The sequence below is a fragment of the Columba livia genome, chromosome 2 (assembly GCF_036013475.1).
Source record: "Columba livia isolate bColLiv1 breed racing homer chromosome 2, bColLiv1.pat.W.v2, whole genome shotgun sequence".
Classification (NCBI taxonomy): Eukaryota; Metazoa; Chordata; class Aves; order Columbiformes; family Columbidae; genus Columba; species Columba livia.
In genome coordinates, this window is record NC_088603.1 from 1,364,853 (window position 1) to 1,386,387 (window position 21,535).

General features: G+C 60.9%; 1 protein-coding gene across 1 annotated transcript; it reads right to left on the bottom strand.

Moving 5' to 3' along the window:
* Window positions 1-32: 32 nt before the first annotated feature.
* PTPN23 (protein tyrosine phosphatase non-receptor type 23) lies at window positions 33-19,794 on the bottom strand. Its single transcript, XM_065054882.1, is given in 30 exon segments — window positions 33-796; window positions 868-929; window positions 932-971; window positions 1,060-1,198; window positions 1,296-1,400; window positions 1,604-1,788; window positions 2,435-3,187; window positions 3,189-3,423; window positions 3,425-3,615; window positions 3,617-3,722; window positions 3,724-4,632; window positions 4,821-5,000; window positions 5,182-5,333; window positions 5,445-5,599; window positions 6,221-6,541; window positions 7,356-7,501; window positions 7,842-7,907; window positions 8,355-8,469; window positions 8,681-8,760; window positions 9,199-9,257; window positions 10,154-10,210; window positions 10,458-10,505; window positions 10,724-10,855; window positions 11,818-11,898; window positions 12,223-12,354; window positions 14,534-14,583; window positions 15,985-16,061; window positions 16,262-16,389; window positions 17,141-17,215; window positions 19,636-19,794. Coding segments are annotated over 30 exon segments (5,394 nt in total). The 5' UTR covers window positions 19,720-19,794; the 3' UTR covers window positions 33-265.
* Window positions 19,795-21,535: the final 1,741 nt, after the last annotated feature.

Genomic DNA, 21,535 nt, shown 5'->3' on the forward strand with positions numbered 1-21,535 from the left:
GGGAGGTGAGCCCCCCCATCCCACACCAGCACTGCAGATCAAACTCTTTATTTTAGTAGCAAAGAGCTGAAAAAAAAATCAGTTCTAAGTGGAGTCAAAGAATGTGGTGACACCTGTACAAACAGAGAGACTGGGGAGGGCAGGGCCCCCCCAGTGCCCCCCATACCCCACCAGTGCCCCCCACCCAGCGCTCCCATCCCAAACCGGGGTGACCAGGTATGGCAGCACCTGCAGTGCTGGGTCTGGGGGGGACACCCCCCCCGCCTCACGTCTTGTTGAGCGTCCAGAGGGGGTCCAGCATGCTGAGGGGGTCGTCGCTGGGCCGGGGGCCCCGCAGCCCCTCGCCCGGCTGCGCCTGCAGGAAGTTCTGCTTGTTCATGCGCTGCTTGCCCTTGAGGGACGCGTCCAGCGTGAAGGCCTCGGGCGTCAGCGACGCCAGCAGCTCCAGCGAGGACAGGGGGGCAGTGGGGGGGGGCACCGGTTCCCCCCCCGGCACCTCGGGGGTCTCCGCAACGTGGTTGCTGCTCTCAGGGTCAGCGGGAGGCTCGGGGACAGGGGGCTGCGGCGGGGAGGGCTCGGGGACACCGATTCCATCCGTCACGCCATCGGGAAGCGCCGGTGTCGTCTCCATGTCCACAGCATCAGGTGGGGGGGCAGGATCGGGCATCCAGACCCCCCCCGGCTCCCCGCTGACCCCCCCAGGCTTGATGCTGAGCTTGGCGATGGTGGCCTGGATGGAGCTGATGGGGACATCCCCCCCCAGCACCAGGTCCTGGGGGTCCTGAGGGACATATTGCTGCGGGAGAGATGCCCCATGAGCCTGGGGGGGTGGGAGAGACCCCTCCGGACCCCTCCCTCTGTACCCACCTTGGGGGAGGCACTGTTAGTGGCCTTGGGGACAGCGGGGACGCCCACGCCGTGGCGGTGCCGGCGTGCAGCAGGACGGCCTCGTAGCAGAACTTCAGGTGCAGCTGCAGGAGGAGGAGGAAGAAGATGAAGGCAGGTGACACCCCCGCACTCCCGGGCGGGGTCCAGCCCCCTGCCCAGGCCCCCCCGTACCTTCTCCTGCAGCATGTGCTTGCGCTGCCGCCGCATCCGCTGCACCAGCTGCGCCAGGTCGGGGATGCCGTTCCCCGCCTCCACCTCCTGCACGGCCGCGTACAGCAGGCAGAACGCGCCCGTGCGACCCACCCCGGAGCTGCGGAGAGACCCCCGGCCCCCCAGCTGTGACAGGCCCCCCCAGCCTGGGGGGTACCCCCCCTCCCCAGCCCCCTGGGAACCCCCAATCTGCTCACCTGCAGTGCACAACGACTGGGGTGTGCAGCGGGCGCTGGTGCAGGTAGTGGCCGTGCACCTCCTGGATGAAGCGCAGGAGGCTCCCCTTGCTGTCAGGCAGGCCCCTGGGGGGGCACAGGCATTTAGGGGTCGGGGGAGACACTTATTAGGGTGGAGCTCCCACTCTCAACCCCCCCACGAGGAACCGTTGCTCCCCAAACACCCCACGCTGGAACCCCCCACCAGCCACGGGGTCCCACAGGGCTCCCCCGAACCACAGCAGGACCCCGCCAAGCTCCCACTCGCCCCCGTGCTCCCCCCATCTTACAGCTCGGGCCAGGAGGTGAACTGCAGGTGCACCACGGTGCGCTTGAGGCTCTGGTCGCGGTACTGCAGCGTGATCATGCGCTCCACGTGCGTGGGGGTGACCTTGAGCCCCGTGAGGATGAGGGTGATGGGCCCCTGCACCACGGGCTGGCCCCGCTCCGGGGGGAAGTACCGCAGCACCTTCTGCTGTGGGGGGGACACGGGGGGAGGCGTCAGGAGGGGGACCCTCTAACACCCTCCCTAGGTGATGCTCCTGTCCCTCCCTGGGCCCCAGCAGGGTCTGGAGCTGCTGTGCAGTGACCCCAGTGCAGGAGAGGGGTGAGGGGGTGGTCCCCAGTCCTGGCCCCAGGGATGGGTCTATTTTAGAATCACTAAGTTATTTGGTTGGAAAAGCCCCTCAAGATGATGGAGTCCAACCATAACCCACCCCGGCACTGCCCCATGTCCTGAGAACCTCATGTCCGTCTGTCCAGCCCTCCAGGGCTGGTGACTCCAGCACTGCCCTGGGCAGCCTGTTCAATGCCCCACAGCCCTTGGGGGAAGAAATTGTTCCCAGACCCAACCTCAACCTCCCCTGGCGCAACTTGAGGCCGTTTCTTTGTGTCCCTGTCTCCCCTCAGCTCCTGTTCTCCAGCTGAACCCCCCAGGTCCCTCAGCCGCTCCATCACACTTGTGCTCCAGCCCCTCACCAGCTCCGTTCCCTTCTCTCAACTCACTCCAGCACCTCAAGGCCTTTCTTGGCCTGAGGGGCCCAAAACTGACCCCAGGACAGTTCCAAAGATCCAACCTCGACCTCCCCCGGTGCAACGCATTTCCAGCTTGAGGCCGTTACCTTGTCCAGCTCCTGCTCTGACACCAACATGACGACGACCGAGACCTTCTGCTCGTAGATCATGAGCCAGAAGTCGGCGGCGGTGCCCAGCAGCGGGGCCTGCGTGGCGATGACGGTGGGGCAGTAGGGCGACAGGTCCTCCACGCGGCTGGCGTTGATGTAATCGTCCTTCCCCGAGCGCAGCACCACGCGGTTCCTGTCGTAGGGCATGATGTCCTGGTGCCGGTTCTTCATGGAGTAGCAGCGGGCGATGGCGATGGAGAGCTGGCGCGCGTCACGCTCCTGCGCGTCCTGCAGCTCCTTCCAGACGCCGTCCAGCTCCCCCGGGCGCTCCAGCAGCGCGCGGAACCGCTCCAGCTCCGCCAGCAGGCGCCGCAGCCGCTCGGGCTGCTCGTAGGGGTCGTTCTCTATCAGCTGCACCGCCCGGGGCTTCTGCCCATCCTGGGCGTCCGCCTTGGTGGGCTGCAGGGGGGGCTGCCCCCCGCCCGCCTTGCAGCCCCCGTGCTGGCTCTCGGGGCTGGAGGACAGGAGGTCATCGGTGGAGGAGCTTTGGCGCTGGAAGGGGACGTCGCCGGGCGCCGGGGCAGGGGTCAGCGAAGGGGGGGGACGCTGGGACAGGCCGGTGGAACCAGGGACCAGCGGCGGGGGCTGCATGGACAGGGGGGGCTGCGGGGAGGGCGCCGGGGAGGGGACCAGGGGACCCTGGACCACCAGGCCGGGGCTGGCAGAGGGGGGGGACGTGGTGGGGACCGGCCTGGCTGGCGGGGGGGGGCCCGGGGGGGCCCATAGCCATGGTGCCGGGGGGGGCAGGGCTGGGGCAGAAGGGCAGAGCGGGGGAGTTGGGGGGCAGCGGCTGCAGCCCCCCCAGCGGGGCGTGGAGGGGCTGGGGGGGAGCCCCGCTCTGGCCGGGGGCCCTGGGGAAGGGCAGTTTGTCCTGCCCAGGGAGGGGGTACATCTGGGGGGGTAATGGGGGCTGCTGCCCCCCGGGAAGGGCTGCTGGCAAAAGGGGCCTGGGGGGGCAGCGGGGGCCGGGCTGGGGGCTGGAAAGCAGCGGGGACTTGGGCTCTGCCCCCCAGGAAAGGGCCTGGGGGGAACTGCCCCTGGGGCCGGGGGGGCATCTCCATGGGCTGCAGCTGCGCAGGGGGAACAAAAGTGTGGGGGTGCTGCCCGGGGGGAAAGGGGTGCTGGCCCCGGCTGCCCGAAAGGCTGCAGCCCCCCTGGGGCGTAGGGGAAGGGGGCCGGGGGGGCCCCCGGGCGCTGGGGGGGCAGGAAGGGGGCAGGAGGCGGGGGGGTGCGGGTTGCAGCTGGGGATGGGGGCCTGGACACTGTCCACCGTGGTGGTGGCCGGACGGGGGCCCGGGGGGGGCTCAGGGACACCCATGGGGGCTGCCCCCAGGGCAGGGGGGCGCAGGGGGGCAGGGGGGGGCATCCCCGGCTGGCCCAGGGCGTAGGAGGGGGCTGAGCCCGGAGGGGGAATGTGCTGGGGGGATGAGCGAGGGGGGGGCACATGGGGGCCCATATACGGCTGCACTGGGACTGTACTGGGATGCACTGGGACTGTGCCAGGCTGTACTGGGACTGTGCTGGGCTGTGCTGGTCCCATACTGGGCTGCACCGGGACTGTACTGGGCTGCACTGGTCCCATACTGGGATGCACGGAAACTGCACCAGGCTGCACCGGCACCGTACTGGGCTGTACTGGGACCACGCCGGGCTGTACCGTGACCATGCCAGGCTGCACTGGGACCGTACTGGGCTGTACTGGGACCACGCCTCGCATCAGCGGGGGGGCCGGGAAGAGCTGGGGTGCAGCAGCGGCCGGGGCTGCACCAGGAGCCCCCCCAGCAGCCTGGTGGGCAGAGGGCGGCAGCAGCAGCCCCGGGGTCCCCCCGCCAGCGGTGAAGGGTCCTGGTGCCGCGGTGGGCACCGCCGGTAGCCGGTAGTGGCCGGGGGGCAGCGGGGGCCCCGGGAAGCGGGCAAGGGGCTGCAGTGGGGGCCGCAGTGTGGGGGGCAGCGCGGCGGGGGGCAGGTGGCCCAGGTGACCGGCCAGCACGTCGGGGGGGAGGCTCCGCAGCTCCTCCGGCAGCTCCGGCAGCGCTGCCAGGTCAGCGGCGTCCAGCGCTCCGGCGTCCAGCTCTTTCCTGGGCAGGGCGGGTTTGGGGGCCGTGGGGCGCGGGGGCGGCTGCTTCTTCAGCTCCCTGCCAGGGCGGGGACAGTGGGGCTCAGCGTGGGGCTGCACCCCCAAAAACCAACCCCTCCACCACAGCCCGGAGCACCCAAATGTGCCACCCACCTCCTGGAGGTGTCACACCAAGGACCCCAACCCCAGATTTACGTCCCCTCCAGCCCCAGCCTGTGTCTCGGTGACAGTGACACCACCACCTACTTCTCCAGGATCTGCTGCCTGGTGGCCTCGGCGGCTTGGCAGGCGGCGCGGGCTTTCTCCAGCAGTTTGGTGGCTTTCCCCTCCAGATCGGTGTAAAAGTCCTTCCCCTCCTGAGATTTCTTCATCAGGTCCTCATAGGCTTCGTAGGAGGCCACCAAGGTCTGGACGGTTGTGTTCCACCTGGGGGAACGCGACCAAAACTGGGTGGCCCTGCTGCTGGGACCCAAGGAAGCCACCAGCACCCACCTGGGATGGACACCTGTGGTGGGAGAGGGTTGTTCCCATGCACCTGGACCCCCAGGACACCCAGAACCGCCCCAGGACACCCAGAATGCCCCCAGAGAAGCCTCTCCCCACTCACTTGTGCTCCACCTCAGCCAGAGCCTTGCGAACGGCCGCGTATTTGACGTTGGCGTCTGTCAGGGCCTTCAGGACGTTCTCCTGGGCAGCCAGGTTCTGCTCCAGGTAGACCTTGATCTGGTCATACTTCTTCAGCTGCTCCTCAAAGAGTTTCTGGCGAGAGATGGGGGATTTAAGGGGGTGCAGGTGGCTGGGGGGTTTGGGGAGGTTGGGACGGGCTCCAGCCCTAGTGGGATGTCCCCAAACGCAGCGGCTGGCACCCACCTTCATCTCGGAGCGGTCGGTGGTGACCAAGGAGGTGGTGATGTCGTCCTTCTGGATCATCTCGCGCAGCTGCTGCTCCAGGGACATGCGCTGGTCCCGCATCTCCTGCACCTTCCCCAGGATTCGCTTCAGGTTCTGCAGCACCTGCTTGTCATCTGCGGGGACAGGGAGGTTCTGAGCAGCGGCACCGCAGCCCACACTGAGGTTTTAAGGTCAGATTGACCATGAGCATGGCCCAGAACCTCCCCAAGATGCGGGTTTGAGATCAGGAAGACCATGAACACGGCCAGAACAACCCCAGATCCGGTTTTGAGGTCAGGGTGACCACGAGCATGGCCAGAACCCCCATAAAATGCAGTTTTGAGGTCGGGATGGCCATAAACATAGCCAGAATCCCAACAGGGTGTGGTTTTGAGGTCAGAAGGACCACAAGCATGGCCAGAACCCCCCAAAGATGCAGTTTTGAGGTCAGGGTGACCATGAGCATGGCCAGAAGCCCCAAAAGATGCAGTTCTGAGGACAGGATGACCATAAGTGTGGCCAGAACCTCCCCAGGCTGCAGTCCTGAGGTCAGGAGGACCATGAGAATGGCCAAAACCCCCACAAGATGTGGTTCTGAGGACAGAACAACCATGAGCGTGGCCAGAACCCCCCCAGGGTGCAGTTTTGAGGTCAGTATGATCATAAGCATGGCCAGAGCCTCCCCAGGGTGCAGTTTTGAGGTCAGGATGGCCACAAACACAGCTGGAACCTCCCCAGAGTGCAGCACCACTCACCTTCAGTCAAGGCCGGGGAGGGCAGCGCGGCGCGGACCTGCTCCAGCGGCCCGCTGAGCAGGCGGAGGTTGCCGATGTGGAGGTTCATGGCCTTGTGGAGCTCGGTGTTGGTGAAACTGGCCTTCTCGTGCACCTCCAGGTACTTGGCGCACTCCTTGCTGACCTCAGCCAGCCCCGGGGACGGCGGCGGGGGGGACCCCTGGGGGGCCGGGACCTTCCCCAGCAGCTCCTGGAGCTTCCGCTCCTGAGCCTCGTCCTCCTCCAGGAGGTCTCGGATCTCCTTCAGAGAAGCTTCCACGTCGGTGAAGACCCCGGAGAGCACTGCAGGGAGACACATGGGCTGAGCCAGCGGCTACGAGCTCTCCCAGTGTCTTTTTATTCCAGACTTGACGCCAGGCATTGACCCAGCAGCCTGAAGAATAGATCTGGTCATGAGTGAGCAGAGAAGCCCCTCAAGATCATCAAACCAAACCATTCCCCCAGCCCCGGCACTGCCCCCTGTCCTGAGAACCTCATGTCCGTCTGTCCAGCCCTCCAGGGCTGGTGACTCCAGCACTGCCCTGGGCAGCCTGTTCAATGCCCCACAGCCCTTTGGGGAAGAAATTGTTCCCAGATCCAACCTCAACCTCCCCTGGCGCAACTTGAGGCCGTTTCCTCTCATCCTAAAGACAAGGACACCCCAGCCCAAGCACCTGGTGCTGGGTTCAGGGTTGTTTGCGCTGGGGAGATGTTCACAATGGGCTCTGACAGCACCAACTTCCTCGGTTGCGAGGAAGCAGCATCCAGGAAGAAATTTTTGATGCTGAGGGTGCAGGTTGGCCAGAGAGGTGGTGGATGAACCATCCCTGAGACATCCCAGGCCAGGCTGGACGGGCTCTGAGCACCCTGAGCTGGTGCAGATGTCCCTGTCATGGCAGGGGGGCACTGGGGGAACCTTTAAGGTCCTTCAACCCAAACTGTTCTGATCCCCCATGAGCTGCCAGCAGGAAAACCACTTGGAAGTGAAGTAATTTATACGGACAAAGAACTGGCCACCGGGGTGGTGGTTCCCAACGCCACCGCCAGGCAGGGAGCAGCGTGTCCCCAGGGCCAGCCTGGACACCCCCATGTCCCCTGCGTGTCCCTGTGTACTCACCCTGCATGGACTGGACGAGGTTTTTGACGGTGTCGGGTCGGACACTGAGTGCGGCGCATTTCTCCATCAGGACGGGGGGGATGTGGCTGTACATGTCCAGGTTGTCCACTGTGTCGGGGTCCAGCTGCAGGGAGTCCATGAACTGGCTGCGGGGGACAGAACAAGCTCCTGAGTGGTGGCAGAGTCCCCTCAGGTGCCCCCCAGCCCAAACCACAGCCAGCTCGGGGGACAAAGTCACCCCCCATGGCCTGAGCAGAGCCACAGGGTGGATTTGGGGACCAGTCGCTGGGACTGGAATGTGCTGGGGGATGCCCCAGAGCTGGTATGAGGGTGACCGATTGGGGATGTCTGTGCTCCCGTTGGTGTCAGGTGGGGAAATCCAAGGAGGGGACAGTGGGGACACGCCTGTGACAGGTGACAGGGAGCCCAGAACCCCGCGTGGGGAGGAAGCGCCCAGGGCCCCGCTCGGGTACAGCTCACACGTACTCCAGCACTTCATTCTTGGCTTCGATCTTTGCCATCACGTCTCGCAGCAGCTTGGCCTTCTCTTCACTGGAGGACAAAAGAAAAATTAAAGAATTAATGTTTCAGCGCTCTGACAGGAGTCAGGAAACCTCCACCGTCACCCACAAGAGCTCTGAGCCCTGCTAGGACCGGACGGAGTCTCATCTGTCCCCAGGCCTGTCCCCGCATCCTTTGGGGCAGCAAGAGCAGCCCCAGCTGCCAGGAGTGACGCTGGAGAGGAGTCGGCCCCAGGGACAACTCAGGGACACCTAGTGGCTCCCCGAGGAAACCAGAGCAGCCAGTTTGGTCCCCTCCAGCTCCCCTTGGCCTGGGGAGAGGCTGGGCTGGGCCACGGGCTCCTTGTTGAGCTTGGTGACAGAGATCTGTGTCCCCAGCTTGGTGCTGGTGCTCGAGGTCCCCAGCTCGGTGACAGATTTGCACCCCCAGCTCTGTGACCAGCTGGTTTTCTGGCTCCGGTGCCCACCTGGGACCCACCTGTAGAGGGACGAGGCCTCGTGAGCAGCCATGGGCACCAGTTTGGCAAATATATCGGGGCCGGTGACAGCTGGATCCGTGGGGTTGACAGGAAGAGCTTTCACCAAGGGGGCACCTGGGGGGTGAACACACAACACACACCCATCTGACACCTGCACGGGGAGCTGCTTGTTCCCAAAACAAGTCCTCGTGCTCAACACCTTCACTCCCGGCAGATCCCCACCATGGCACAAAGGCCCCAAGGGTGCCAGAGCCCCCGTGGATTCACCGGGTGTCACCGCACATCCCAGCGGGAGCTGGCAGGAGAGGACACGGCCCATCCTCACCTTTCACAGACTGCAGGGTGTCCAGCGCAGGCACAGCCTCATGGTAGATGAAGTCATTGTCCTTCTTGGCTGAATTGTACCTGCAAACAAGAAGTTTGGTGAGGAGCAGAGGGCGCCCCCGGCACCCGAGCTGTGGGATCAGGCTCTGCCTCTCCTGAGCTCGCTCCAGGGAGGGTGAAGAGGAGATTTCCCGGCAGCTGCACATCCCCAGAGCCTTGGGGAGCATGGGGTGCTTGGTTCTGCACCTTGGGGGACACTGAGGATGCTCCCCAAGGGACACTGGGGACACTCTCCGCTTGGCTCTGCACCTTGAGGTGCACTGGGGATGCTCCCCAGGAGACACTGGGGACACTCCTGGCTTGGCTCTGCATCTGGGGCAACGCTGGGGACACCCACCACTTTCTCTCCACCTCAGGGGACACTGGGGACACTTCTCAGGCCGCTGTGGCCACCAGACATTTCCAGCCCCCAGAGAAGCAGGACGGTCACGTCCAGGGGTGCCCTGCACAGGGACTCACTTGCCACCAATCACATCCATGGTGAACCTCAGGGCTTCCTGGACGGTTTCTGGCTGGCCCTGCAGGAACGAGAGCAAGTCAGTGTGGGCAGGGGACATGCGTCACCATCCCTGCAGCCGGTGGCAGCCCCGTGTGCCACAGCGGCAGCCCCGGCGTGCCCGGGAACCAGCGGCAGCCACCTTTCCTTGTGCCCCATGCAGATGCCTGCAGGCTGCCCCAAATCCTGTGTCCCAGTGTCACACGCTGCCACAGGTCTGTCCTCAGTTTCCCAACAACCCAGGGGTGTGCAGGGAGCCCACCAAGGCGCAGGGCTGAGCGCTGCAGCCCCACGGCCCTTCTGGGGCTGCCCACATGCTCCTGAACGATTAAAATCAAACCAAACCCCTCTAAAGAGTTGTCTGGAGCACAAGTGTGATGGGAGCAGCTGAGGGACCTGGGGGTTCAGCTGGAGAACAGGAGCTGAGGGGAGACAGGGACACAAAGAAACGGCCTCAAGTTGCCCATGGGAGGTTGAGGTTGGATGTGGGAACAATTTCTTCCCCAAAGGGCTGTGGGGCATTGGAACAGGCTGCCCAGGGCAGTGCTGGAGTCACCAGCCCTGGAGGGCTGGACAGACGGACATGAGGTTCTCAGGACATGGGGCAGTGCCGGGGGTGTGGTAACAGTTGGACTCCATGATCTCGAGGGGCTTTTCCAACCAAAATGATTCTAACTCTACAAAACCCTGGCAGACCCATCAGCCAGGAGACACCAGAGCCTCGGGATGTCGCAGAGGGAGCAAAGTGACGCTTTAAGAAGCCACCACAGATTTGCCAACTCAGTCAACAGCAAGGGAAGCTTTTAAACCGCCACCATTTCCCATCTTCCCACTCTGGCATCCCACTGGCCTGAGCTGCTGATAGCACAGGAACTCTGAAAAAACCCAATTACCGCTCTGAGATGGAGCGGAACGCACCTTCGCCAGCTTGATCGCTTCGTTGAGTTTATCCAGAGCACTCTGGAAGTAGATGACCTGCAGAGAGACTGGGAATTAGGGCTGGTGCAGAAGTAGGTGCCCTTTGCATTGCACAAGACCATCCCCAGCTGCAGCCTCCTGCAGCGTGACGAGGCCGAGAACACCCACAAACACTGGTGGGAGGGAGGACATCGCTGGTGATACACTCATGTCCCCAGTGCCACCAGCGTGACAATCTTCCAGGACTCAACCCTCCCAGGGCAGAACCACGACCCAGAGCCTGGCCCGGATGGGATCTGCTTACCCTTTCCCCAAACTTCTGCTGCTCCTCAGCCTGTTTTCCCATGTGCAGCTGCGAGAAAACACACAAGGGGTGTCAGAGCTCCTGAAGTTGAGGGAAATCATTGTAACGGCCAAAAAGCCCTGGAGCAGCCAAAGCCCCCTCGTCCTTCGTGTTGAGGTGAGTACTGCTCCGCAGCAGGCGTGAGCAGCCCAAAATGGGGGTGGAGAGCACGGGGCAGGTCCTCTCGCCACAGCCAAGCCCCCTCCCCGGTTTGTCTCCTCACTTACATGGGCCACAGCAGCAAAATAATAGATTTTCATTTGCACCAGCTTCTTCCAGTCCTTCTGGATCTTGCCCAGCAGCGAGGCCGTCTCCGAGTTCTCCAGCGCCCGGCAGGCCTCTTTGTAGTAATCCACCACCTGCGGGGAGAGGGACAGTGTTTGGAAAGGGACCTTAAAGCTCCCCAGTGCCACCCCTGCCATGAGCAGGGGTGTTTGACGTGTTTGAAACTGAACTCTGCATCCAGTTGAGTTTGTAAGTTTTCTGCTGATAGAATCACAGGATACTTAGGGTTGAAGGGACCTTAAAGATCACTGAGATCCCACCCCTGCCATGACAGGGACATCTTCACCAGCTCAGGGTGCTCAGGCCCTGTCCAGCCTGGCCTGGGATGTCTCAGGGATGGTTCATCTACCACCTCTCTGGGTACCTGGGCCAGGCTCTCACCACCCTCAGAGCAACAATTCCTTCCTTAAATCCAGCCTGAATCTCCCTCCTTTAGTTTAAACCATCACCATTGTCCTGTCACAACAGGCCCAGCTCAAAACTCTGTCCCCATCTTTCTTCTTGGCCCCTTTTAAGTCTGGAAAGGCTGCACTCAGGTCTCCCCGGAGCTTCTCTTCTCCAGCTGCACCCCCAGCTCTCTCCCCTGTCCCCAGCAGAGCTGTTCCAGCCTCGGGTCATTCCTGGGGCTCCTCTGGCCCCTCTCCAGCAGCTCCATGTGTGTCCTGTCAGGGACCCAGCGCTGGAGCAGCACTGCAGGGGGGTCTCACAGAGCGGGGCAGAGGGGCAGGATCCCCCAAACCTGCTGGTGACACAGCCCAGGACTCGGGTGGTTTCTGGGCTGCCAGCGCATGTTGCCGGGTCATTTCCCATCTTTCATCCCCCAGTGTCCCCAAGTCCTTCTCCGCAGGGCTGCTCCCCGTCCCCTCATCCCCCAGCCTGGAGTTGTGTTTGGGATTGTCCCAGCCAGGGGCAGGACCTTGCACTGGCCTTGCTGAACTTCCCAAGGTTCCAGGACCCCACTTCTCCTGGTCCCTCTGGATGTCACCACGGCCCTCCGGAGCCTCTTACATGGCAGAGTTCCCCCCCAGGAGCTCACCTGGGCACTGATCCGCGCCACCAGGAAACTCTTCCTGTTGTCCAGCATGGATTTCTCCAGGAGACACTCCTGTGCCTGGCCCTGCCGGAGAGCAGAGGGGAATATTCAGTTTCCATGACACCTCAGTGTCCAAACCAGCGCCAGGACCCCTCAGCTACAGCCCCTTTCTTGAGAGATCAGTCAAGCACAGTCACCACCAGCCCCAAGGGATGGCCAGAGCCTTCCCTCCTCTTCCTCACTACGTCCCCAAACCTCCTTCCCCCGACGGGAGGGATCCCCTCTTGCCCACAGCACCCCAAGTCCCCAAACAACCCTCTCCCAGTCAAGCAGCAGCTGCCCCTGACACGTACAAGAAGCCATCCCAGTGTCACCAGTTCCCTGAGAGCGGCAGAGCCCAGTTCCTACCAGCATGAGGTTGATGTTGAGGCTGAGGATCTGGTGACTCATGTCCACGCTGTAGGAGTGGGGGAAGTGATCGCGCAGGTATGTGAATGCGCCGGCCGCGCACTGGAAGTGGGTGCAGGAAACCTTCATGCCCTGAGGGGACAGGAGGACGTGTGTCGGGCCTACACGTGCTGCCGGACACCAGAAACGTGTAGAGAAGACTGGAAAAACAGCTGCCTCCTTTCACACGGGGCATTGGGGGGATGGTGGGGGTTTGATGCTTCCTGCCTCCTCCAAGACCCCAAAAAGCAGCCACCAGAAGCCTGGGGTGAGTCCCCAGGGCTCTAAAAAGCGCCGTGTGTGTTTCAAATAGCATCAGATTGTTGTCATCACTCAAAACAATGAATCCTATCTGCAACAACTAACCTAAAGATATGCAAATCTTTTCAGTTTTAGGTCGGTCTGCTCATATAACAAAGAGTGACTTGCAAAACACCTGATCAGGAACTACACACACTGAGAATCAGAATGTCAGGGGCTGGAAGGGCTCTGGAAAGCTCATCCAGTGCAATCCCCCCATGGAGCAGGAACACCCAGATGAGGTTACACAGGAAGGTGTCCAGGCGGGTTGGAATGTCTGCACAGAAGGAGACTCCACAACCCCCTGGGCAGCCTGGGCCAGGCTCTGCCACCCTCACCCCAAACAAGTTGCTTCTCCTCTTTCACTGGAACCTCCTGTGTTCCAGTTTGCACCCATTGCCCCTTGTCCTGTCCCTGGTTGTCACCAGAAGAGCCTGGCTCCATCCTCCTGACACTCCCCCTTTCCATATTGATCCCCAGCAATGAGTCCCCCCTCAGTCTCCTCTTGTCCAGCTCCAGAGCCCCAGCTCCCTCAGCCTTTCCTCACACGGGAGATGCTCCACTCCCTCCAGCATCTTGGTGGCTGCGCTGGACTCTCTCCAGCAGTTCCCTGTCCTGCTGGAACTGAGGGGCCACAGCTGGACACAATATTCCAGGTGTGGTCTCCCCAGGGCAGAGCAGAGGGGCAGGAGAACCTCTCTGACCTACTGACCACCCCCTTCTAACCCACCCCAGGTACCATTGGCTTCCTGGCCACAAGGGCCAGTGCTGGCTCATGGTCACCCTGCTGTCCCCAGGACCCCCAGCTCCCTTTCCCCTACACTGCTCTCTAATAGGTCATTCCCCAACTTACACTGGAACCTGGGGTTGTTCCTGCCCAGATTCAAGACTCTACACTTCCCTTGTTCTATTTCATTACATTTCTCCCCACCCAGCTTTCCAGCCTGTCCAGGTCTCTGATGGCAGCACAGCTTCCAGTGTCACCACTGCTCCCAGCTTGGTGTCACCAGCAAACTTGCTGACAGTCACTCTGTTCCCTCGTCCAAATCATTGATGAATATATTGAATAATACAGCCCCCAGCACTGCCCCCTGAGGCACTGCACTAGGTACAGGCCTCAATTGGACTCTGCCCCATTGACCACGACTCTCTGGCTTCTTCCCTTCAGCCAGTTCACAGTCACCTCACTCCCCGCTCATCCAGACCGCACTCCCTCAGTTCAGCTGTGAGGATGCTACAGGAGATGGTGTCAAATGCTTTACTCAAGTCAAGATAGACCACATCCACCGCTCTGCCATCATCTATCCACCTCGTCATGTCTTCACAAAAAGCTCTGAGGCTGGTCAAGCACAGCTTCCCCTTGGTGAAGCCACTCCTGACCTTGCAGCTTCAGACATTTTGAAGCCGTGCAATTAGCTGAGTCACTCTAACACATATCTTGACACTGTTGGATAAAGTGTCCTTTAGCTGGATGTTGCTCGTTATACACTAAAAGGACTATGTAATGCAATATGCAAATGTGTAAACAATTGGCTCTTTAGGGTGCGAACGCAGTGATAAGTTTTTGTACATAATGCCCATTACTTTTCTTGCTGACCTGCTGGCTTTATTCCAGCATCCAGACCTGCACAACTCCGTACCAAACAACACCTCATCTCTGTGTGCTAATCTGGCTCATTTGTATGCACACCAGGTACAGAACCCTGCTCTGGGGACAACAAGATCTGTCCCTCCTGAGGGAGGAGGGTCTGCCAGCGAGCAGGCGGAGTGTCACCAGAGCAGGGACAGACACAACCATGAGGGGGTGGCCCCTTGTAACACTCTACTAGGTGACAGCAGTCACTCTGAGCTGGTGTGTGACACCAAGAGCCTTGTCACCACCCAGGGCATGGAGGAGAAGTCCTTGGTGCTCGGCTGTTAACCCCACGGGAGAGAAAAGAAGTTGCCACGGGACGACGCGGGGGATCGTTACCTCCTCAGACACTCGCTTGTCCATGGCACCCAGCATAGAGTGCAGCGCACCTGCGGAGAAAGGACAGTGGCTCAGGGGATGAGGGGACTCTGCCAGGCCCCCTCACCGTTCCTGGACACCGGGGGTCTTGCAGGAGAAGCCTAAACCTGTGGTGAGGTGGCCAGGGGCACCCAGCAGCACCCAACTGGCTCACAGTGCCAGAGGGATGTGGGGAACGTGGCACTTGGGGTGCACTGGTGTGAACGACCACGCACATCAGTCATTCAGCACAAGAGAGTCCCAGGCTGGAAATCAAGCCTTGGTATTAAAAAGTGAGTATATAAGGATTAAAAAGTGAGTATCTAACACCGTCCTGGCTTAACAGGTGTCTTTCTACAATTTTTAGGGAGCAGACACTTCTCGAAAGGGACCTGGGCACCACACTGGCTCCCGCTGCCTTATGCTGCAGTGTGTGGCCCTGCACACACTTAGCTTTAAGTTAAACTTGTGTGTGGTTTAAGCTACACCCTGTGTGTGGTTTAAGCTAAACCCATGTGCAGTCAGCTGGGAGACTGGAGCTGCATTAAGTGTCCAGTGGCTGAGTAACACCTCCCAAAAAAACCCCCACTCTGAGCCATGATTGTCCATGGCTGGAGAACAAGGGAGGGGCCCAAGGGTGAGATTTGCTGGTTTCACACCCATCTATAGTTTTTGCAGGGACAGAGCAGGGGGTGAGCTGGGCAAAGCCCAACTGCGGCTGTCGCTGTGCCAGAGAGTGCATTTATAATGTCAAAACCCAACGTCACCCTCCTTCGTGCAACTTCTGAGCGCAACGCGGGGCAGCGCATGACCAGGAGGGACAGAGGGGAGACAAAGTCAAGTTCTGGTGAGACCTGACACTGAGCACCAGCCCCGGTGTCTGCCCAAGTGGCCAAAAAGGCCACGAGCATCCTGGCTTGTACCAGCACTGGTGTGGCCAGCAGGCCCAGGGCAGTGAGCGTCCCTGTGCTGGGACCTGGGGAGGCCAAACCTCAAATCCTGGGGGCAGTTTTGGGCCCCTCACGCCAAGAAAGGCCTTGAGGTGCTGGAGCGAGTGCAGAGAAGGGAACGGAGCTGGTGAGGGGCTGGAGCACAAGTGAGATGGAGCGGCTGAGGGACCTGGGGGGTTCAGCTGGAGAACAGGAGCTGAGGGGAGACAGGGACACAAAGAAACGGCCTCAAGTTGCACCAGGGGAGGTTGAGGTTGGATGTGGGAACAATTTCTTCCCCAAAGGGCTGTGGGGCATTGGAACAGGCTGCCCAGGGCAGTGCTGGAGTCACCGTCCCTGGAGGGCTGGACAGACGGACATGAGGTTCTCAGGACATGGGGCAGTGCTGGGGTGGGGGAACAGTTTGATTCGATGAGCTTCAGGGTCTTTTCCGACCAAAACAATTCTGTGATTCTAAGAAGCAGCCGGTCTCCAGGCCCTTACCCAGGTTGTAGAGGATACACGCCTGCTCGTACTTGATATCCTCATGTGTCACCGTCTTGCCTGAGAAGATCTCAGTCCTGCAAGGAGAGAAGCCCAGTTACCAGCTGTAGATGGAGGCACTGGTGTTACTGGGCACAAGCCACATGCCAGGAGAAGGGTTTGCCAGGGACCCTCCTGCCTGGTGTTCTCCACAGGCATCCAACCGAGGTGCCCGCAGCAGTGGGACGCTGCACTCCAGGCAGTTTTGGCTTTATAACAGCACAGATGCCACACTCACCACGCGATGGGCACCGCTGCCTCCTGCTCCGCGCCCATGGGGATGCGGCTCTGCAGGTAGTGGAGCTGACCGAAGTATTTGCGCAGTGTGCTGCAGCCCTCGAAGTCCCGGGGGACATTGACAGCGCTCTGGAGGGGAGAAAGGAAGAGGAAGAGGCTGCCCCGGGGACAGGACCACACTCAGGGTGACGCACTGGGCAGGAATAGGCACCGGTCTGACTCGCGGTGAGATCTGTGGACAGGAGGGCATGGCCAGCATCGGCCACCGGCCATGAGATGAAGCAGAAAAACAGGCCTGTTCGCCTAAAAATGAGGCTGGAGGGAGCAGCTTTATGGATCCAGAGCAACCGGTTTGGGGATGAAACTCCACTTTGCACATTGGGCTTACAGCCTCACTACAAAACCCACAGTGCGGCACAAACTGGCACTGGTGCTGGCTCGGGGAGAGTCTCTGACCCTCTCCAGCTGGTTTTGCCACCTGTGGCTCAAGTGCCAGCTGCCCAGGGCCTCCAACCTGCTCAGTGACTAACACAAGCATTTGAGCTCTGCAGCTGAGAGCAAAGGGTTGATTTCTTCCCTGCAAAGACCTCAGGCGATTCCTTCCCCAAAAAGGAACTTGAAATCAACACAAAACCCCTCAAATTCCAGAACGGAGATACAGCAGAGCCCTAATACCCAACCCTGCACACTCCTTGCCAAAAGCCTCGTTCTTGGACCACCAGTGAGGAAGAGGAGCAGCCACGGCGGTGTTTCGGCACAGCTCCTGGCGTGGGGAGGTGGTGGGAGCCGCTGGACGTGTCCTTGATGAACCAGCTCGCCCGGTTGAACTCTGGCAGATCCCACTGGCACTGCGAGGGGTTCGGGACAAAGCCCTGCTTACCTGACGCAGCTGCTCCAGCTTCCGCAGCTCCTCATTGTAATTCTCTGGGTTCTCCCCATAGTTCTTCAGGACAAACTGGAAGAGGAAGAGAGGGGTAAGAGCTCACCCTGACACCCAGAGCCACCTTCCCAGCCTCGCGCCGGAGCAACAACTAGTAGCATTCTTGGAAAGCCTGGGTGAAACCCCTGCAATGGGGCTGGCAGTGTGGAGGGGCTCGTTTGCCCCCCAAAACCTTGCCCGGCTCCCACCGAACCTCAGTATAATGCAAAGTTGGGGTGCAAGGTCCTGTGGAAACACCACTCCAGGGAGAGGCACCAATGCAACATGTGCCAGGAGCCAACAGGGACCTCAGAGTCGGGGCAGAAAATCTGGAATCGAGGGGCTGTGAGGTCCGAGGTTTCATCTCCCCAAACCTGCCTCTGGCAAGGGTTTCACAAAATCACAGAATCATAGAATGTTAGGGATTGGAAGGGACCTCCATATTTCTCTGATCACAACAGCATTTGGAAACATGGCACTGCCCGACTGCAAGCAGTTTGGGATCCTCTGAGGGTCCGGGCAGGGATCCTCCACCTCCCCGACAGCGCCAGGCACGGCCGGGACCCAGAACTGCCAGGCTAAGGGACCTTGGGGACATTTGAAGGGCTGCCTGTGCCCTCTGGCACTTAAGCTCAAGGTTAAGGCCACTCAGCGCTGTAGAAAGGAGGGAAGTTTCCTCTCCTCCCGCTCTGTTTCAAACAGGGCGCCGGGTTTCTACTCCCCACCACTTCCCACATGCCTGTTTCCATCAAACACCCCCTGGCTCACAAAACACACACAAATGCTGTCGTACACAAAAACGCCCTGAACAAGCCACTTTTGATAAGTCACCGTCCCTCAGGCCCAGCTCGGAACTGGAGGCCACTGTCCCCTCTGCCACAGCTCCCATGAGGTGGCACCGCCGACAGCTGCCGCACCTTGTCCCAGCCCGCACAGCATGACTCAGCTGGGTCACCCGTCCTCCCGCTGCAGGGACGTCCCTGTCGCACTAATGCTGCTGCTGGGGCCCAGCAGGACACCAGCCCCCTCAGCACCCCAAAAAGCCGTGGGGTGGGATGCAGGCGGTGGCATGAACGCAGAAACCGCCCCCCCCATCCTCCTTCCACATCAATAAATCATGATTTTCATCCGGAGGCAGCACTAGGAAGCGCTGGCCAAAGGTGGAGCTTGTTTACAGCGGCTTTGTTAAGCACTTCAGCTCCCTTAAGCCACCGGGTCAGTCCCTGCTGGGGACAGGTCGTGTCCACTGCAGAGGAAGGAGCCTGTCACCTCGCTCCCACCGAATTCTCAGCTTCCCTCTGATGGTGCTGCGAAGGGCTGAGGGCTTTTAACTGATGGAGGATCAGCCAGCCCGGGCTGTTGGTGGTGGGAGAACCGGATCCCCGCTCGCCAGTTCCCCCCTTTGACACAAGAGCAGAGGGAACAGATACGAGGGTTCAGCCATCGCCGCCCCGGATCTCCTAATGACACCGCACCAGCCGCAGCGTCTGTAACGCTGGACCCGGTGACTCGGGAGGCAGCGCAGTCACATGCGGCGGGGACGGACTTGCCAACTCACCGCTCATCCCCGATGCGGCTGGGGTGGGGACAGCCCTGGGGACTCCCCCTTCCCCAAACTCTCCGGACCCACTGGCCCTGGGAGGAAGGTCCCGCAGCCCTAAGGAGGCGGCGGGGCCAAGCCGGGAGGTGATGTGGCACAGACAGGCCCTTGGCCTTGCTCCCCCTGTCTCTCTCTGCCCCACCACACCCCAGAGCCCCCCAGAGCCCTGTCTGTCCAGTGCCCCCGCAGCCCTGCCCCAGTCATGCCCATTGCCAGACACCCCCCTCAACACCCCCAGCTACAAGCCCCTGCTCCACCAGGGTCCCCCGAAAATCCCCAACCCTCTGCACCCCAAAGACTCCTCACCCCCTCCCCGCCCCACACCCTAAGCACTCCCCTTCCTCGCAGACCCCAAACACTCCCACAGATCTCCTCTTCCTCTTTCAGGCCCTTCTCATCCTCACAGACCCCACACACCCCTCCAGGAACCAGTGACCCCCCCAAACACACATCCCAAGCATTCTCATCCTTCACAGACCCCAGAGACTCACTCTCTCCCCTCCAAGCACTCCTCCCCCTCACAGACCCCAAATAACCCTCATGGAGCCCCCCAATCCCCCTATTCCTCACCCCTCAAGCACTCCCCTCTCTCACAGATCCCCCTCCCCAAGCACTTCTCTCCTTCACAGACCCCAAAGAGCCCTCACAGATCCCAAACACCCCTCAAAGGCCCCAAAGAGCCCTCAAAGGCCCCAAACACCCCTCGCAGACCCCTCCTCCCCCTCACAAACACCTCCCTCCCTCACAGGCCCCTCACAGGCCGCTCCCGCCCCGCCCCTCACAGGCCCCACCCGCCCTCCTCGGGTCCCTCACAGGCCCCGGCCGCTTCCTCCCCGTGCCCCGACCCCAACCCCACCTTCTTGACGGCGGCGTTGAAGGCGAACTCCCCGGCCTCCTTGAGGTCCAGCCAGATCATGGGCATGCGGGGCACGGCCTCCATCCCGGCCTGCGCCCGCCGGAACCGCCCGCGGCCGCGGGGCCTCACGGGAAACCGAGTCCTCCCGCCCAGCCACACCCCTTTCCGGTGCCGCCGCGCCCTATGAGGTGCCGTTCCCATGGCGACGCCCCGCCCTCACCGAGACGTTCCCATGGCGACGTTGCGCCCTCCTCCTGAAGGCGGGGCGAGGGTTGTTCCCATGGCGACACCGCGCTCGCTGATAGGGGGAAACGGGTGTTGCCATGGCAATGCCCCGCCCCCCGGAAGCGCACCGGCGGTTCCTATGGCAACGACCGTGCCCAGTCAGCCCGGGCCTAGTGCAGGCCTGAGACCACCGGGCCCGGTTATATTAAATAGCACAAAATAAACCATCTCCTGTTTATTAACATGTGAGCTGAACCGCTGAGCATGACCGGGGAGCTGGGCCAAGAAACCTGCGCCATGATAACGGCAAAGGCTTCCAGTCCTGAGCAGAACTGGCCAAAAAATTGCAAACTGAGAGATTAACTGAATAATCAAAATGTGAATTCTTTTGGAGCTGCGTCATAGGACTTGAATATTTTTAAGGCATCCTCCTTTGAATTGGTGTAGTTAATTAGCTGTGTTAATTAGCCTTTTTCCATTGATCTCCTGTGGTTCTATCCGTATCATGATATATATTTAATGTTCCAGCCCTTCTCATGTCTGAGACCACCAGGTCTATTCTAATAACATGGTTATTATCAGAATAATGTTCCATTTTATTTTCCTACAATACTCTATTAATTTAACCGTTTGAGCTCTTCAGCTCGTTAGCGGCGAACAGCAGGTGTTGGGGACACTGGGACACGAGGACATCACGACATGGGATGTGGGGACATCAAGATCTGGAACGCAGGGACATCAGAACGTGGGGACATTGGGACAGTGGGTGCCAGGGACACTGGGGCCCAGGGCCAGCAGGACCCAGGACATGGGGACGTCAGGACCCAGGGATCTTGGGACACAGTGACATTGAGACATTGCATGTCAGGGAGACAAGGACATCGGGATCTAGGACACAAAGACACTGAGACACAGGGTGGCAGGGATCTCAGGATCCGGGACGTGGGGACACCAGGACACTGGGTAACAGGGACACCCCATCCCAGCAGATCCCACCCCAAGGACCCATAGATCACATCCCCCCCATCCCATCCATCCCTCTCACCACATCCCATCCCACCCCATTCCACCCAACAGATCTCACCCCATCCATCGATCCCATCCCAGCTGATCCCAGCCCATCCATCCCCTCCTGTCCATCTCCCCACATCCCGCTCTATCTTATAGATCCCATCTCACCCCATCCCATATCACAGATCCCAGCCCACCCCACCCCAGAGATTCCACCCCATCCCAACAGATCCCAGCCCACAGATCCCATCGCACCGCACCCCATCCCACAGATTCCAGCCATCACCTCACCCCATCCCAGAGATTCCATCCCATCCATTCATCCCACCTCAGCCCAACAGATCCCACCCCACGGATCCCATCCCAGTCCATAGATCCACCCCCCCCCCATCCATTCATCTCACCACATTCCATCCCATCCTGTGGATTTCACCCCATTGCTTCCATTGATCCTGTCCCATCCATCCCACCTTATCCAGCAGATCTCAGCCCACCCCATTCCAGAGATTACATCCCATCCACTCATCCCACCCCATAGATCCCACCCCACCTCCATCCACACCCCTCCACCACCCCATTGATCCCACCCCATCACATCCCCACTGCAGCTAACCTGCCTCCCCAGCCCCCCCCTCCCCAGCAGGGTCCCCATGCTGTGTGGCAG